Genomic DNA, 21,022 nt, shown 5'->3' with positions numbered 1-21,022 from the left:
TGAGTCTCGTACACTAACTGTAGAGTAGAGAGGAGAGCGGGAGAAGGGCGCGCTCCGTAAGCAGACCGCGCCACGTAGAGGTGCTCCTCGTGGCAGACTCCAGCATGACGGACTTCCACCAGAAAGGCAACGTGGAGACATATCTCCTCACCATCATGAACATGGTGAGTCTCGTACACTAACTGTAGAGTAGAGAGGAGAGCGGGAGAAGGGCGCGCTCCGTAAGCAGACCGCGCCACGTAGAGGTGCTCCTCGTGGCAGACTCCAGCATGACGGACTTCCACCAGAAAGGCAACGTGGAGACATATCTCCTCACCATCATGAACATGGTGAGTCTCGTACACTAACTGTAGAGTAGAGAGGAGAGCGGGAGAAGGGCGCGCTCCGTAAGCAGACCGCGCCACGTAGAGGTGCTCCTCGTGGCAGACTCCAGCATGACGGACTTCCACCAGAAAGGCAACGTGGAGACATATCTCCTCACCATCATGAACATGGTGAGTCTCGTACACTAACTGTAGAGTAGAGAGGAGAGCGGGAGAAGGGCGCGCTCCGTAAGCAGACCGCGCCACGTAGAGGTGCTCCTCGTGGCAGACTCCAGCATGACGGACTTCCACCAGAAAGGCAACGTGGAGACATATCTCCTCACCATCATGAACATGGTGAGTCTCGTACACTAACTGTAGAGTAGAGAGGAGAGCGGGAGAAGGGCGCGCTCCGTAAGCAGACCGCGCCACGTAGAGGTGCTCCTCGTGGCAGACTCCAGCATGACGGACTTCCACCAGAAAGGCAACGTGGAGACATATCTCCTCACCATCATGAACATGGTGAGTCTCGTACACTAACTGTAGAGTAGAGAGGAGAGCGGGAGAAGGGCGCGCTCCGTAAGCAGACCGCGCCACGTAGAGGTGCTCCTCGTGGCAGACTCCAGCATGACGGACTTCCACCAGAAAGGCAACGTGGAGACATATCTCCTCACCATCATGAACATGGTGAGTCTCGTACACTAACTGTAGAGTAGAGAGGAGAGCGGGAGAAGGGCGCGTTACGTGGAGGTAGGTTGTTTGTTTTTTTAACCCTTTGGGCTCCAAGTTTTTTTCATAGAAGTTCCCACCAACTCCGAGCTATTTTTAATGTATTTCAATAATGTATTTTAATATATGATAACTTTTTATATCTGGGTTCGCCTGCTGTCGCGCGCGACTCAATTGTTGCCCACATTCCCGATGACAAAGGAATGGTCAGATAATAAGACAGTGTTTCTAGGGTATTCATTTGATTCTTACATTTAAATAAATAGCAAAATCCTATTTGAAGTTCATAAAAAATGTATGATAAAAAAATGGCTACACGTAGTGGACAAAGGAGTTGGTGGGAAAAACCCGATGGCCACAACTTGTGTACATAGGAGCTGTAAGGGTTAAGAGATATCTCAATAGACTTTGTAATTTAAAAGTTCAAAACTTTTATATACGAGTATATTCCACGTGCCAAAGAATGTTTTATATGCGAGTTTGCAGGACAGGCAGAATGGTGATGTTACATCGTGTAAATACAATCACTTAAACCAGCCAATTAAATTCCCTTAGCCCTCTATATATCTAAATATATATATATATATATATATATATATATATATATATATATATATATATATATATATATATATATATATATATATATATATATATATATATATATTTATATATATATATAAATATATATATATATATATATATATATATATATATATATATATATATATATATATATATATAAATATATATGTATGTATATATATATATATATACATATATATATATATATATATATATATATATATATATATATATATATATATATATATATATATATATATATATATATATATATATATATATATATTTCATTTTAGGATTCCCTCAAAATATTGCTTATAATAAAAAACGTGAATGAAAATAACAAAAAAACAATTTTGAAAGAAAAGTATGTATTATGTAGACATGTAAGTTTGTAGATCTATATTTTGTAGGTTTGTAGAATGAGCGACACTAGTTAGTAAAACAATACTAAATATTGTGTGACTTATTGAGACAATACGTTTTTTTATTTTCGATTGTGTGAGTGCGTGTGCGTGTGTGTGTGTACATATAAAACATTTCTATTCTGTCCGTTTATTGCGTGCAGTTGTAGGTGTATTAGTAATTTATTAATAGGCGTTATATTTTCGTTATACCGGTATCTTGCTGTCCTAATATAAATATACGCTAGCGTTAGAACATCCGAAGAAAATCCGAAGAAAAATAACATCTAGGAGTTTTTTTAAATCACACGATGTCAAGGTGGTTCACTACTTGGAAGGTTAGTGGTAAAAATATTTTATTTTAATTCAACCGTAAAAATAATGCATTAGCAGATTTAGAGATTTTATCCTTAAATACAAAACCATTTTCGCTGAAATACAGAATTTATAAATACAAACGAAATATGAAACAATTAATATTTCGTAGTGGTACATGAGAAATTGACCAACTAACATTACATAAAATGTTCAGGAGGGCTTTTGTCATCAATGCAGTTAGGAATTTTTAACAGATCAATATATTATACTTCAAAGTTTAAAATCACTTTGGGATTTTTTCAAGGTCAACATAAAGCTAATAAGATGTCAAATAGTCAATAATCACGTTTTAAAAAATGTACTTTATCATTTTCTCCTGTATGAGGACGATATACTATATGTTAATGCCCTGTGCATATACCCTACACAAATATATTTATATATATATATATATATATATATATATATATATATATATATATATATATATATATATATATATATATATATATATATATATATATCGGAAACAGTTCTTTAATCTGTAATTTGTTACACTATCCTGAGTAGGTACTGCGAATCTCATTCAATAAGCTCACGGAAAATGTTCTACGCAGGTCTCCACGCTGTACCTGGACCCCACCATCGGGAACTACATAAACATAGTGGTGGTGAAGATCATCTTGCTAGAGGAGGAGGGCGACTTGAACATCACGACCAACGCGGACACGACTCTGGCCAACTTTTGTCGCTGGCAGCGCGACCTGAACCCGGACGAGGACGACCACCCCAACCACCACGACGTGGCCATCCTCATCACCAGGAGGGACATCTGTGCGAGGCAGAATGTCCCTTGTAGGTATGGCCTTATCTACTCTACCCGCTTCCCGCTAACAATCCCGCGCTAACTAAACTGCAGGGGGTCGTGCCTTGTCCAATAATGCCGACAAACAAAGGCTAAAACAGATCGGTAGAGCTCTATTTTAGGCTTTTTTCTCTAAAAATCTCGTTTGGTGGAATCTTAATACAAAAATTTGGTAGAATTTTACCCAAGCTCTGATGTTATAGCGCGAGCCCTTATAAGTCGCGCAGTCCTACGATTGGCGAAATTATATGTGCCTAGCTTACTATCAGACTGAATAACCTAAGCTGACAAAGATTCACTAGCTTTCTACCGATTTTACATTTATCTATTTATCATAATAAATAAACTTCCGCCTTTTTCTCACACTCGTGAAAGTATATATTATTATTTATTTCATACAGGTATTTGGTTATCTTGTCTGTATATTCATCGATGTTAGGTATTCTCGATATAAATTTATTTTTATTCTGGGTTCACTTTTCGCATACGCTATTTTTTGTCATTTTCTCTCTTACTATCGTCACGATATATAGCATTTCTACTTACTTCTTAGAAGTTGTTGTCATTCTTAGTTACATTTCTTAGGTTACAAATACTGGAGGAATTTAAGGACGCGTTGTTACGGATAGCGTTACTTGTACGTCGTATGGGAGAGCATCGCGTTCTCCGCGGTAAGGGGGAGCCGCGGAGTGACTGCACTGGCACTGGCACTGTACAGCGCGGTAGTGTGCGCACTGTACAGCGATGCATTGTCCTCGCGTCCCTGACCTCTACATTCTAGTTCTGAAACATAGCACTAAAGCTCTGAGCTCGTGGGATTCCAAAAACCATTTTAATGGCACTTAAATATCGCTTAACTGCTACTGATAGTATCTCTCCACCTGCGCTCCGGGGAGGACTACTAGTGTAGACTAGACACCAGACACACAATAGTAGGAAGTTCTTATTATCCTTCTTATCTCGCAGATGTTTCCACTATTCTGCTCCATAGCAATTAAAATATGTTATTAGCGCAATAAACTAAATGTAGGTAAGCATGTTTATATTGCGCTCGGTTGGCCATACATAATTACAATTCAATTCAAAGTAACAAAACGTGTAACTGATAATGCAAGTTTCGTAACCTAGTAGTGAGCAAAATCCTTTTTTTAACTCTACCTTCGGAGAGCTCGGCAATAAATAATACACGCAAGACTTTTTCTGACATTACGAAGAACAAATACATAACTTTAATTTTGAAAAAAAAAATAATGCAATTAAATAAGTATGTACAATGATTTTTTTAGTGAACATGTAGTTTTTTACTAAAATTGTAATTCTAGAAGTTCACCATATAGTATAAACTATATTTACATCACAAATTTTTGAACAAGTATTTGGACACTCAAAATGTAGTAAATAAACTAACTGGTAAATTTTTATAATTTTCTTAGGTTATGTTAAAATAAAATTGAAAATGATGTTCTCGAGCGTTTGTCAAGTAAACAATAAGGTTTTTCAAAAATCACGGATAACGTTTAAAATGTATTCAATGAATAAAGCGAATTTTTATGACTCGAATAATTATGTTTTAATTTATAATTATCGGTTTTAAAACCGATCGTATTTAAAACGCCTTGCCATTGAATTATCGTCATAAGTATCTACGCTCCCCCTTCCCCAGCACCTAGCACCCTCCCCGTGGCGAACGAATCTTCCACATACTCGTATGAGGGTCGGTACCAGTCCGTTCACTCAATCTTTACATCCCTAGATAACACTCCTCCCAAATACACGTAATCATCTACCATTTCTTTTTTTACCACTATTTTATACCCAGATCTACATTCACCTTTTAAATAACTTTTATTTATTATTTTTCAACATTTCACCAACAAATCACCTTCCTTGCACACGTACATCTTTGTCACCAGCGCCTGCAGGTCTTCTTTAGTATCTGCAAGAAGTACTGCAACTCCAATATTTAAGCATTTCAAATCATTCACGCTTCTATCAATGTATTATACACTGCCAATGTATACAATGTATAACAGCCGTGGCGTCATCACACATCCCCGCTTTGCACCTTTAGAGATGAAAAAAAAACAATTATACTAACGCACTCGGTGATATTCTCGTAAAAGGCTGCAACACCTCGAATATGTTTTCTACTTACTCTGTACTCATAATCTGTACTCTTACTCTATACCTTTTCTTTTCGTATTCTAAGTTTCATTTTATCATCTCGATCATACGCCTTTTGTAAATCCACAAATGTACAAGGAAGGTCTTTGATTTTTCGCCCAAGACTATTCCATCATATTTCTCAAATAAAAAATTACATTCATCTTCTCCCATTCATAAATCCGTGAATTGTATTTACGTTTGAGAGGAACATCCCATACTATTGTTATGGCTGGTAACCTTCGTACAAGTATTTTTCCAAACATCTTAACCGAGAGCAATGTACAGGCTCACAGCTTTGTAGCTTCCCCTAGAATCTTATCCTTTGTAGAAAGGCACTATAACTGCCGTCCTCCGGTGTCGGGAATATGAGTCTCCTCTACTCGGGTTAGAGTCTGTGCATCATCGCGCATCGGAGAACTATTAGTATTTCTTCACCGGTGTTGATATATTCTAAGGCAACATTGTCCTTATTTTTTTTAATGCAAAGTGGTATTTTTCATAATTTCCATACTTTCTCTTTTTTTTAAATGTATCCCTGCCACTAATGTTAAAAGTCGTATGAATTCCATACACCCGATCAAAATACTCCTTATATCGCTCGTTTATTTCTTTCTCGTTCGTCACCATTTTTTGCTTTTTCGCTGCCATAGCTTTCATACATTGGGCTCATTGGGCCTTGGGGAGTTTTTGACTTCTTTCCAGATTTTGTATTTTCATATAACATACTTTTGTCGTATCATCTCTTTGACCGAGTCATACTATTTCCTAATGAACAAGATAAAATCCTATTCTTCGTATCTTTATTTAGTGCCACGTACTCGTATATTGATATGCATAGTGTTCTAAAATAACTAACCGAGTAAAAAATATTTATATTTTATTTGCATACTATCCTCGTCTTTACAAAAAACATATCGTTAATAATAATAATTATTAACGATATTCTTAATTTAATTAAGTTAATAAACTAAAATTATTATTTTTCTTTCGTATACGAAATATTTCGTATATGATATATCATTTGTGGTTGAATTGTAAACTAGCTCATAATATTACTTTATCGTCTTATAAACTCATTGCATTATATGCCAACATCAACCTTTTCTAACCCTTGTCCATGGTGCATAGGGCACTGCATCGTATAAAGCAGTGGTATCTTGATCGTTAAATACATGAACGATAAGTGATCAGCCTTGCGCTTTAGGTACCAGTCCAGGGTGATAGTAAATAAATATTAGACTGAAAATTCACTAATATTTATTTTGACCTTTTTGGGAATCAAACCCGGGACCTCCAGCATGGTGGTAGCCTAGCGCGCTAACTACTACACTATGAGTATAAGTACCATGATATTTCATGTATTTTTTTAAACGCCCTGTAAAGTTGTTACAAAGTCGTAGCTTGAATCGATGTTTTAGTTTATTTCAACTCCTAGATGATTTTATTATGCATAGAAGTTTGCAAAGTATTGCAGAAATACTCGTATATTATGTAAAGTTGAACGTTACATTATTTACATGTCAATACCACCGAGCCACTAGGTACCACTAGGACTAGGGACACATATATAGGGGATCTCGATGGGAAGAAAGTGGAGATATACGATAGAAGTAATTATTAAAATTGATGGCAGATAACTTATAGATACTCTGTTAAAAAACATAAATGGTTGGCGCGAAGACCGTTAATAAGTGACGTTATGAGTTATGACTGCGATATGAAATCTAGCCTTATTTTCACTATAAAATAGGGCCTGCATGTTGCGTTCGGTCGTGTCCACTACATATAGTTGAATGGAAGGAGTTCTGGTCCAGAAAGCGGGGCGGGAGAGAGAAATGTCATTGTATTGTAAACTTTATTTTATGCAAGACGTATTCTACTCTTGCGGCATAAGATAAGAGCGCTAATCATATGCAATCCGCGCTTTTTCTTGACCGAGAAATCTTTTTGCTCCTTGGCTATAGCCGAGTTTAATTATGCTAATAAAAAGAATAAATTATTGGCAATTAAGTTTGTAAAATGTTTGTTTATCGCCTCGTTCATTAGTTCTTAGTAAAATAAATAAAAAGTAGCGAATAAAAATTTGTATTTAGTTTGGTTTTACAAAATCTATTTACTTCGTACGGGTAAGTTTTTTTTATCAAGTATAAACCTATATATAATGCCTCTATTATTGATTTATTTATATTCAATAAATACATACATTCGGGAATTCGATCACTCGTCACTAAATCGGCATGTCCTGTAATTCCAAACCTATTCTATAATGCGTCTATTTCTACTAAATGATTTATCATCCCTTCGGTCGCGGTCATGACTTTCTCGATCACTTTTCCGTAGTATAATTGGTGATCATTTAAATACTGCATCTATCCAATGCGGTGCCCTTTGCACCATCTGCGTCGGGATAAGGCACAAAGAGATAAACTGTACATATATACATACCATGCGTTCAAAAAGTATCCTTTCCCATTTTTTTCATAAAAACTACAATAGCGCGGAAGATACTATTCATGGGCAATACCAGGTTGTCACCACGGATGATGATTATTCTTCCTTTCTCTTCAAATAGTTTCTAAGGGCAAAAAAGAATTACGCGTATTCACGAAGACACCATCTTTTCTGGGTACCTAGAACATCTCCTGACATATATCAGTTGAGTACCTCTGAAAAAAAAATCGGACGCTTTTTGAACAGAGGTTATTCAATATGTACCAACCCATTTGTGTGCGTTCAGATTCGTACAAATATAAAGTTTAATGTTATTCATATCCTGTGCGCGAGGACGAACATAACATTAAAAGATGTAGGAAGTGTAGCCTTACCTTAAATGCGTTTCTTTATTTACGATTTTCTTACGAGGTCCTAAATTTCGTAGATCTAATCAATAATTATTATATGTTTCGGCTATAATCGCATATATTAATTGTATCGCGAACTGCGCTGACTCCATCAAATTAGTATTGTCTATTGACTTATAATGATGTCAGTACTGAAAGTGCAGACCTTCACTTCCTGTATGGAAACAGTGATCCGCTTCTAAATCTCATTATTATAAAAAAGTCGACCTTTAACAGGTAAATAAATAATATGATACATTAAATGGGCAATATAATGTGAATGGAAAATAGCGAAAATAATTCTCACTCAAAACCAAAAAAAAAATAATTCAAACCAAACGTTATATTAAAACTAAGACTCTAATCTTGCAATTCGATAAACGTACGTTAAACAAATGTTTTTATTATTAATCCATCTAGAAATAAATATTCCAATTAGTTTTATTGACTTAATACATTCAAGATAAATCATGTTAAAGGTTAGGTGTTTTACTCCAATTTATTACGATTAAATTATTTTATATGTAGCTCCTTCCTATCTAAGAAACTGACTAATTCAATTCGGATGAATTGTTTCATTAGACGAAATATTGTTTGTGCTGACACACGAGTATGTACAATACATAGAAGTAGACTCGCTTATCAGTTTTTGTTATGTACGATTAATTGCACGTATATTTTTATCTTAATTTCAGCCGAAAGTTGTCGACGCACTATAAAAACACAAATCGCCTTTCTTGTAGTATAAAATTGCAAATACAGAATTCCGATTATTGGAGAACGCGAGAAAGTGTATCCCGAGCCCGAGTACACCTAGGCACGTAGAATATTCTCAGCACACGGTGCGGACTGCACTCTCCTCCATCGGCTGTCGGCTGTCGGCTGTCACTCACCGGTCACCGCGCACCGGTGCCTGCGCTTCTTGACAGTTTGCCGTAATGGTAAATAGGTGAACCGCATACTTTTCTGGTTTTCCATTCGCGACAGTTTCCTGGTCGGCGATCCGTCTGGCGAATATGTTTTACCTGTATACGAAGATAACGACCAACTTTAGAGCACTCATGGCCCTAGCAAAATAGCTCTCGAGAGACTTGAAGATTTCATTTTATGACCGAATCAATCCCAATATTACTACCGATGTAAGTGATTACATTGTGCATCTGCATTAGTACGCGAACGGCGATATTGGCTACAGACTCGGAGTCATTAGAGATGCAGAAGCGTAGATCTACACCGTTCGGTAGAAAAAGAAGAGTAACAGATGTCGATGTGGAGAGTAGTAGAGATTCTCGGCTGTTTGATTCAGAACCTATTCGTAAAGCTCGACCTGGTATAACTGAGAATGCTCAGTGAAGCCGAACAATTTAAATGGAATACAGCTATGTTACAATAAAATATTAAGACTTTATTTTGTACGTGATGTGATTAAAATATTTGTCCGAGTGATTTTATCGCCGAGTATCTGTAAACTTTGATGTGCATAAATTTGGAGATATATAATATAGTCACAAAGTTATGGATTTTGAAGTGATCAAAATCCTCTTTTAAGATTTTGGACAATAAAGGGATTTTTTTAGATGGCATGTGTAAATTTTTAAATTACACATCGTGTTTCAGATTTTATTATAAATAATACACTTAGCTTAATCTTTGTGATATTACTTTTTATTACGAAAATACCAATCATCATATTTTAAAAAAAATATTAAAAAATAATAAAGTTATTTTACAAAATTTATTTAAATAAATAAAAAATAACAAAAAATATGAGAATTCTATTTCATATCGTTCCATGAGAAGAAAATTGGTCGTAATATTATAATATTTACATAATAATTATTCTCAACGCGCGATAAAATATTAATAAAAATCAATTTAATTTTTTTATTGATATATTGTTGTCTTTCAACAATATATCAATAAAAAAAATTAATTGATTTTTTCATAAATATAGTTTTACATACATTACAAATAAAATATTTTCATTAATTAAATGATTTATGAATGAAAATTAATTAATGAAAAGAAATAAATTTATTCCTCGGTATGCCACGCCCATATTAAAACGAAGACAAAAAAACCTTGATTAAATAATTTTATGCAATGAAAAACACATGAATGAATGATGAAGACGTCACATCAACCGGAACTATTAGGAAATTTGTCAACAGTTACGAAATAAATCTTGTATTCAAATACCTATGTTACCTATAATATGTAATACATTATGTTCAATTGAATATTAGTGAAAACTAAATATGAAGCATTCATAAAGATACATCATTATATGTACTTCATATTAAGAGGTATAATAAATTTTTAAAAAAATGAGTTTGCTTGTAGGATTACATTGAAATATTCCTGACTATTCGGACTTAACATTCATTCCCGCTTTGGCATTTGTGTAAAGCTACATTTAATAGCCAGAATTCTCAGGAAAACAATACAATTAACAACATGTAACATGTGTATTTATATACAGCTTATTATTTATGTATTTTATTGCCTCACCGCGGGCAGTGCGGACAACATGAGCTCCTGTTGGACTACTCCTACGTCCAACAAAGAAAGTATAGCCGCAACTAGAGCTAACTGTACCGCTCTCCACACACCACACACCGCACACCGTGCAAAGTACACAGGTGGTGGTGACTGCCGCCATGAGTGACGAATGATGGGTAGTCAACCCGCTTCGGCCATTCCTGCCCGAGTGCAATCTACTCAAACAAAAATACTATATTTTCTGCATCCAATTTCGCTCTAGTTAATAGTTCCAAAACTAGTTGTAAAAATACAGAAATTTAAAAATAACTTTGTTTTTTATGAATTTACCGGTTGCTTTTTTTTTAATCCTTAACATATTATATAATTTACTTTCATATTATAATATGTATAAACATACACGTAGCTATAATTTACGTGTCGGATTGTGTTCCCACGGTTAGAGTCGCGGATGTATATATGTATGGATATATGTATATATATATATATATATATATATATATATATATACATATATATATATATATATATATATATATATAAATATATACACATATATATATATATATATATATATATATATATATATATATATATATATATATATATATATATATATATATTATTTTAATTGATCTAAGGCGAAATTTGTAAAAGTGGAAATATTTGGAATACTAAGGTTATAACACCCCTTAAATAAACGTAGGATTATGGGACACCCTGTTTGTATATGTATATATATAAATATACATATATATATATATATATATATATATATATATATATATATATATATATATATATATATATATATATATACATATATATATGTATATATATATATATATATATATATATATATATATATATATATATATATATATATATATATATATATATATAATGTACTTTATCTAGTTGCAAAAAATACTGGCCATGTTTGTATATATTGTATAACGTTATACCAAGGTTTTCCAATTTATTACTACATTATAAGTACGAATCTCCGCAACTATAAATAAATCACCAATGTTATGTGTATAATCACATAAGTATATGTAATTTAGTACTGAGAGACACAATATAGGTCATAAAGTAAGGAGTTAAACTGAATGTTTATTCACGAGTAACTGCGCCATCATTCATTATATTGTATCGTATACTTTTATAAAAACTCGTTTATATCGAATAAATAAAGTTCACGTTTATTAGCGTTGTAAGTTCTCTGAATAATAATGCATGTTGAAAAACGCGTATACGTAATGCAGTCCCTTAATGGTCAAATCAAATAAATACAATCAGTAAACTATAACCCAACCTTTACATTTTTATCGATTTCCTTGTGCTTTTTAATTTACTACTCAATAACATAATTAAATACTAATATATAATTTTAACAAGCACAAATCAATAAGCGAGGGCTTTTCAAAAAAATTCCCAAAGACATACGTAGATAATTTCATATTTATTTAGAATATTATAATGATACGAGACAAGAAAATATAACGTTTTTATAATAAGGACACTATTTTTTTGTCGTTAATAGTTACGATGGAATAAATAAAATACAAAAAATCAATGTGTTGTTGAAGTGCACGATGCTGTTATATATGCATATGCATTTTAGATATTCTAAATTGTATCTAAATGTATGTAGAAATCTCTATAGTTCGTTCGTTATGTGGGGTGCGGTGTATTCAATGAATTTGTTGACCGGTTCAACTAAAATTCCGTGTTAAAATATACTATCCTCCCGTCTGCCCCGTCTATACTTCTTCTTCTCCTTACCATTTTCAGCACCAAATAGATACATAGGGCACTGCATCGCATCGACACATTGTTATATTGATTGTTTATTAGATGAAGGCAAGGTGATCAGTCTTGCGCTTCAGGTACCAGTCTTGGGTAATAGGGTAATTCAATAAATAATAGAGCGAAAAATCATTCATTATTTCCCCCCCCCCCCTAGGAATCAGACCCTATATCCTCACAGGACCTGTACCCTGTAGGAATAATCCGCAGTCCGTATTTAGCGGATTGTCTGCAGTGACATAGGGCAGGAAAGATCGAAAATTATTATTTCTTCAATTCGTTTTATAATTGGCGAGAAGAGAAACCCGCGACGCCAGTTTCGCAGTCGAACGTCTACACAGCTACGCCAAGCCGACCTGTCTTTTGGATTATTTTAGAAAAAATATATATCTAGTAAATTCCGATGTTCAGGACCCATGTGCTAACAAATTTGAATCAAACGCAACCGAAGTCGAATGTGAACTCACGCGCGATGCCTACATACTCGTATATTAAAAATTCAGAAAATGAACAGAGAACTGACAGATTGAAGACGAATGACATTAAATTTATCGTTACATTAAATATTAAACGATTTTGTAGACTAGATTCGTATGCATTCTTAGCTCTTGTGTCTCATCAACGCGCAACGTGTCGACGTACTATGAGTACTCGCATCTCGCGAGGCACTCACTATCTCCCTTATAAGGTTACCGGCCGCCTTGTACCTACGAGTACAGCTACAGTGCAGAGTGCACGCATGATATCGGCAGTACATTTTTGTGTGTACTTTCTATAAAGTACCATCGAGTACCTACGTACTTCCCTACTTTCTTCTACAGTAATCTATTCATCAATATTATCTTATCTATTTACATATATTAGTTCCGATTACATTATAATTCATTACTTGCTGGGGGTCCATATAGGCAAGTCCATCCCCCACAAATAATTAAAGTGATAAAAAGTTAAATAAAGTATTTGATAAATTTCGTCTCAGTTTTCGGAATGTAAAAATAGTTCAAAAAATGTAATCAGTAATTCAATTAAAACAATGATAACAATATATTTAGAGATTACATAACCCCTAAATACCCGAGTATATGATTTATGGAGATTAATATTACTTACGCACCAAACCTTTTATATTTGATCGTATAAAAAAGTTCATTATAACACAATCATTCTGTATTGCTAATAGATTTTCCCCCTATTTAATTTTTATACATTCTTACTATGTAGGTCTTTTATTATTTTATTATTACTTGAAACACGCCACAAAACAGAAGGTGAGTCTGATTACGAATTATTGCAAATAGTGACCCTTTATGTGAAAAGCAGATATTCTAATATTCAGTTTCATCGCCTACTCGACTACACGCGCTGCACGCCCACAAAGATAATAATTACAATTTCACTCATATACGGAGAGATTGTATATCGTACTATTAATAATTGTCTTGTTTATGCGCTACGCGAATGCTATTATAGCTTACTTATAATCTGGCATATAACGCAATCGTCCTTGTTATAATATTAGGGTAGTTCAATCTGGATTTCATTTTAAAAATAAAAATTATATATATATATATATATATATATATATATATATATATATATATATATATACATATATATATATATATATATATATATATATATATATATATATATATATATATATATATATATATATATATATATATATATATATATATATATATATATATATATAAATATGTATAAATATACATATCAGTACATTTCCCAAAATGGTTATTTTGGAACATTAGCTTATTTATATTTGAAATTGCTCAAGTGTCTCTATCACTTCAGGAAATCGTACAACGTGATTTTATTAGTTTACACTTCGCACTTAGTAAATGATATGGAATTGTAGAACCGACGGCTTCGAGTCGGGCTACGGCTATTGACATTACCGAGTATTAGAGCAGTGTAATCGCGGTAACTCGACTCGAGTGAGGTGAGTGAGGTGAGTGACGCGTCACGGGAGCGGGCAAGGGGCGGAGTGGCACCGCTGCCGCAGCTCGCCGTGGGACCTTGGGCCTGACGCGTGACGGCGCGATACTCGTCTCTTCCTTCAGCCTTCCAGTGTCACTTCCTCCTCGCTCACTTCCGACCCAACAGCCGAGGAAAAGGAAAGTGAGCAAACAAATAATCGTATTCGCATTCGTCATGTTTTAGCCGACAACCTTTACTCGATAGAATTAGCATACTCGAATTATCCATAAGTAAACAGAAGTCGGTTTCGCGAAAATTCTCTATGTCGCTGAAGGCCGGCTCGGCTTCACTATCCGCCGCGTCGGTAGTGCGGTAGTGCGGTAGTTCGGTAGTGCGAGTGTAGAGGTAGAGGAGTAGGCACTCGCTGCCGATGTAATATCTGGCCATATTAGGCTCGCTTCTCGCTATGATGAGCTAGCTAGCATATAGCGCCATCGGCGCGACGTCACTCCCGCTGCACTCTGTTACCAGCTACTTAGATACCATATATCACCTGTTCGTACATATATACAAAACTATGCATTCCTATCGTGCATCAAATCAGAAATCTAAAAATCGTTCTCTCAGCTCAAATGTGGCGAATTTCATAAATTTATTTCGGGTTGCACACTTCAGCATCACATTTCAGCATTACAATAATCATATTGTACACAGAATCTCCTATTAGCCATGTTTTAATATCGAGGACAATGTTCGAATAATTATTCGCCAAATATATAATAAATTACAAAGAGCGAAGATTTGTGTCACGGTCACAAGGAGCAACTGGAAAATGTCTTCCAATGTGAACCATACATACTATTACATAGGTAGTAGATACATACTATTACATAGGTAGTAGATACATACTATTACATAGGTAGTAGATACATACTATTACATAGGTAGTAGGTAGTAGGTAGTAGATACATACACGAGAACTTACACAATTTACTCAAAATCTTTCTCACTTACATTCTCCTAGATTTAAAATTATAATGAGAATTTTATGAATATTTTTACTCACTGTGGGCGTTTTATTACACATAAATATATGTGTACTCGCATTATTTATTTGTAATATCTAGACTTTTAGAAAAAAAAAGTTAAGCCTCCCCGAATTTGAAAGTTGAGAAGATCCTCCCAATTTAACCTTTAATCTTATTTTGTGATTTTCAACTAGCATTAGAGTAAACATTAAGTTAAAGCGAAATAATGCTTATTACTCTTCGTTTGACATTTACAGTACAGAGAGGGATATGTAATATTTAGGTATCAAAACTTACTACTCATTCATTCAAAATTTGACCCAAGGATGCACTTTCCCAAGATGACGTGGGAAAATAGATTTCGAATAATGTAATAATTACATAATTACATTTCGTTTTTCAAATGACAATCAGTGTTTAATTTGATGATATTATTTTAAAAGACCTTTCCATTCCAATTTCGGAGGATCTTCCCATTTAATAAATTTTTACATTTCTTCCTTTTCAATATGTAGGTACATAAATTTATAATATTGGATTTATCTCTATTTCAAAATATTGTGATCATGTAAAATAAGTTTTTTTGTTGTTTTTTTAAAACTTTTTTAATAACCTCGAATTTTTTTATTCTTTAAGTAATTCATTTATTAGCATTTACTTTTTGAATAACGTAAACGTGATTTTTTATCATAACGTTTATTGGGTAACATAAGACTTCTATTTATTTTGCGAGTAAAACTCTTCATTTATATTCCTCGCAATTTCGATTCAATTGAATTTGATTCGTTTTATGTCTGAAGCTTCTTAATTTATGATTCATGGTTTGGTAATGCACACCAATTGAAATGTCGCGAGATGTATCTATAAATCTATAAACTTTTTTACACTCCTTTCGTAAATGCGAGTAGTCGGTTCAATTTATTTCATTATTACTTTTGTTTTCTCAGATTTCGTTTAAAATTTGTATTTTCATAATAAATATCGATTGCAGACGTCGAAGACACCTGAATATTGAATCGACGTTTCCACAATGATGTCACGTATTAGTGAAATCCGATTAAAAATTTGTTTCAAAGTAAGTACGCGGTTAGTAAGCACTTTGATTTATTATTAGTAAGGCGAAATGCGATGTTAAGACTACATATTGTTGTAAATCAAAACATGTAGCACTTACTAACAAACTTACCTCTAAGCGAACTACGTAGAATACAATAACAGACTTACATTAAGCCGATAATAACATCTCGTACAATTAGCATAAAGTTTTCCTTCTAAACGGTGAAGCTCGTAAAATGTATTTCCATCCATCCCAGAGCCGCAGTGGCTCTCGAGGGGAGTGGCCGAGGCGAGTGGGCATCGCGGGGCGGCTCGGGGAGCCACATCCCGAAGGCCCCGAGCCCCCGAGCCCTCGAGCCCCCGACCCCCGACCCCCGAGCCTCGAGGTGCCCTACTTTCTCCTCTCGACTGATGGACGCGTATTGAAACTATTTAAATACAATAGCTTTATGGAAATAACTTTTCCGTCAACTTTCGAAATCGATTCAACGGGCGCCATTCGGAATCGAATCGTGAAACCTGATCTGGTTTTATCCCTTTACTTGTATGGTCATAGAGTAAATAGGCGCGAGGCCTCTCTGTGTGCATTATTCATGAATTCACCCGTGGAAAATGTTTCGTAATTTTTACGACTTTATTCATACGCGATCTAAATACATTACTTTGACCTACAAAACTCCGTAGCGCCTTAGCGAAGTGCGAGCTCGTTTTCGAATTCCCGACCTTAATCTAGATTCTAGATCAAACTTCGCATCTCACAAATTAGCGTAACCGAGAAGTGGAAGTGGAAGTGTACGTACGAGTGTGTCTGTTCCCGGTGCAGTCTGGGAGGGTGACTGAGCTCTCGCGACCCGTCGCACGGGGCGGAACACAATAGCGCTCTCCCGCCACGGAAACAAATAGAAAAAGGGATCGAGAACCCTTTACCGAGAAGGATCGAGTGTGGCCGGCGTCGGAAGACAAATAATCTGATGTCCGAGATGATCACCGCGGGGCGTCCCTCGCACCGCGAGCGGCAGGCAGTCCCCTGGACCGCGAGTGCGAGGTGTAGGTACGGTAGGTACGGCAGAAGGTGGCGCAGATTACTATCGGTACGCGGCAGACGAGTCCCAATAAACATTCCGGCCTGAACAGAAATTATATCAGCTAAAGTACCCCACCTAACACCAATTGGTACACCCACTGCGAGTCGAATAGAGCGGCCGAATTGCCGTACGGCTGATTCAGGGTCAGTGTCATCTCGTCTTCTGTAGTCTTGTTTTCTACAACACGGTACTTAATTACCGGGGAATGACTTTCCCAACCTACGCCGTAAGGTCAGCTTGTTGCTATTTTTTATTCGTTCGTAATATAATTAGTATTATATAGCCGATAATTTCATAAACCTATAGATTATCCTAAAGTATCAGGAAGCATACGAGTATTTTTGGGGACCCGATTTGATTCGATGATGTAGGATGTATGGGAAATGTACTTGTAATAAGATTGACACGCGGGATATCCGAGCGCTGACAGCAATGTCTTATATTGCAGCCGTCATAATACTTGTGCGGTGTACTCGTACGTATTACGTGTTCGCGGAGTATAGCGATCAATCATCTCATCGGAGGTAGGAATAAGCTATTATGAAAGGTTCCAACCATTGAAACGTCTGGGGCACTCCTGTCATTAATAATTGAGAACAATCGATTCACATTGAACGTAAATTTAAAATTATCATGATCGAATAATTGAGATACAATGCGAGCTCATCAAATATTCATATTTGTCTATAAACTTGATTATTGTGTTTTGAATCTTTTATTCATGTATTACAATTCATCCCTGTGCATTTTTTCTTTTAGGTACGTATTTTGGTGAGTCGTAAGCTGGCCTTACACCCCTTAAAAGGAATATGTTGGATTATGTGATATGTTGGATTATATGTATATATATATATATATATATATATATATATATATATATATATATATATATATATATATATATATATATATATATATATATATATATATATATATATATATATATATATATATATATATATATATATATATATATATATATATATATATATATATATATATATATATATATATATATATATACATATATATATATATATGTCCGCCTCCGTAGTGTAATGGTCAGCACGCTCGGGGCTACCGTTCTGGAGGTCCCGGGTTCGATTCCCAAGATATATATATATATATATATATATATATATATATATATATATATATATATATATATATATATATATATATATATATGCTGGATGTATGTGACACGTGGTATTATAAATAATAGCTGTAGAAGATTCGCGAAACGTATCAGTGTCTTTCGCATTTTTACAAAAAATATTATTTGTAGTTATGTTACGTATGTTCTTCGTACGTTCTCCCTCCGCACTACTGTTCTGGATGCACTATTCCGGGGCAGCTTCGAGCGCAGGTTCCATTCTTGGATGAGAAAACATCATAATATAGAACCAGTTTTATGGTGCTACTCGATTGTTATATTTCTTTGCGCTTCTTCTGAAACGCAAGCTTGATCTTGTAATTTACGAACAACGACTCAAATATGCATTAGGTGCACAAAATATGCCATATTTGATTGCAAGATGTACCTACTTTCTTACAAAATCCCAGTATATCAAACTTATAAAGTTTGTATTTATGAAAAGAACTCATACAAGAACGTTGACATGTCCGAGTCGTCACAGTCAGCGTTAACGTCGTACAATAATAGCTGTCACTGAATTTATTTTAGTCTCAATTTTTTTCATCTAAGATGATAAACACCGACTAGATTTTTTACGTATAAACTTCCAGGTTTCCTCATTACTGTCATCATCAGTCCAATCAGATTTTGTTTTTATGAAATAATGTATTTTTACCAAGAAATGTTTACAGAAAATTTAAATCTCCCTTGAAATGTTTCGTTTGTTGCAACAAACGTCGTACACGACTGAATCTTTTATATATTGTCTTATGTTTTGATATTTCCCTTTGTTCTATTCTTATTAAATTAATAAATACTACCGTAAAAAATACTAGTTATGTTTATAATTATATAACTAATCATAGAGATTTTTCAAAAATTGTTTTCTTTCGGTGTATGCATATCTATTCATTTCATAATTAAGTTAAAATAATGTTCCACTCACTGAGTTTTATCGTACCAGGGGTAAATTCTACAATATTTATTTATAAAATTAAATGAAACAAAATTGATTATGACATGCATCAAATACGACATGGCCAAATGATGCGACCTCTGTCGGAGTCCATCTCGGAACTTTGATTTTTGGGTAAGAAAACACTATTTAATCATGCATTACTTGTACCATTCGCATTCCAACCTTTACTCCCATACTGTAGAATAGACTGACTTAAAGCGAACTACATCTTTTGTATTTATGATGTTACGTACGGTTTCAAAGAAGTTTTTTTTAGTTTTTTGTAGTACATTCAGTTTGAAAATTCCATTTTATGTTTTTACTTAGATACCTTATGTTACCTACTTTGTTAATTCAGGGTAGTTACATGTACATATTGATGTTATTATGGGTTTTTTATTATAAAAGTTATAGTGTTTGTTTGGAATTCAATGAAATTAAGTATACAACATTTTGAGTGTGTCCAAATGCTTGTTCACAAAATCTGGATTATCTCCAATTACAGGAGTTATTTTCATATTATTTTTTGACATCTCATCAAAGATGAAGAAGTATATGGAAGTCTGGGCATACCCAGACTTCCATATTCTTCTTCATCTTTGATGAGATGTCTAAAAATAAATTAAGTTTATATTTTAAGGGTTAAGTAGTTGTATGAAGCCAATAGTTAACAAAGTTTAGATATATTGATATTACATATTGATGTACGCATGTTACATTCTAATCCTACCCTAATCGGGCATTTAATATGTAGGTACGCCGTGTTGGCAGTACCGCCCCGCCCGGTCGCAGCTCGCGATAGTACGATAGTTCATAATCTGCCCATAGCAAACTATAAAACGAGTAACTGTCAACACTATTACATACCTCGATACCTATCTACCGGCATATCGAGATTGCTATTTTCTTCAATTCTCAATTTGTGGCAGTCCGCTGCGCTGCAATCTGCAAATGGAGAGATGTGTCTGCCGATAGGACATAGAGGAAGGCGTTTATAATCTGTTTCAGATAAATAAAACACTTATTAATTCTATTTTATAATAATTAACAACAACTTTATAACTTTTTTCACCAGTCTGATGATATCGGTAACGACGAACCCCGGTCGGTGGCCAAATAAAATAAAAGTGGAAAAAGCCATATACTTAGTTGTTGTATTATATAAAATGTAGTTCTACCGAGAAATATCGCTACCTTAAAGCTACAAATAATTTAATTTGATGTTGATCGATTCAATGTTTAGGATATATGTATTATGCGGATGAGTTTAGTCATACCGATCGGCGAATTTGT

At 34.5% G+C, this 21,022-nt stretch overlaps 1 protein-coding gene across 1 annotated transcript in view; it reads left to right on the top strand.

Moving 5' to 3' along the window:
* The window catches only part of AdamTS-B (ADAM metallopeptidase with thrombospondin type 1 motif B), a 96,629-nt gene that overhangs the window by 39,609 nt on the left and 35,998 nt on the right, over positions 1-21,022 (top strand). The window contains exon 7 of the mRNA XM_088261123.1: positions 2,956-3,197. Within this exon, the coding sequence (XP_088117249.1) occupies positions 2,956-3,197 (242 nt within the window). The remainder of the gene's footprint in view (positions 1-2,955; positions 3,198-21,022) is intronic.

The sequence above is a fragment of the Brachycentrus maculatus genome, unplaced genomic scaffold (assembly GCF_059751285.1).
Source record: "Brachycentrus maculatus isolate JH-2025_06_01 unplaced genomic scaffold, ASM5975128v1 h1tg000147l, whole genome shotgun sequence".
In the NCBI taxonomy this organism is placed as follows: Eukaryota; Metazoa; Arthropoda; class Insecta; order Trichoptera; family Brachycentridae; genus Brachycentrus; species Brachycentrus maculatus.
The sequence above is the reverse complement of the archived record's forward strand: the minus strand, read 5'-3'. Positions and strand labels throughout refer to the sequence as shown.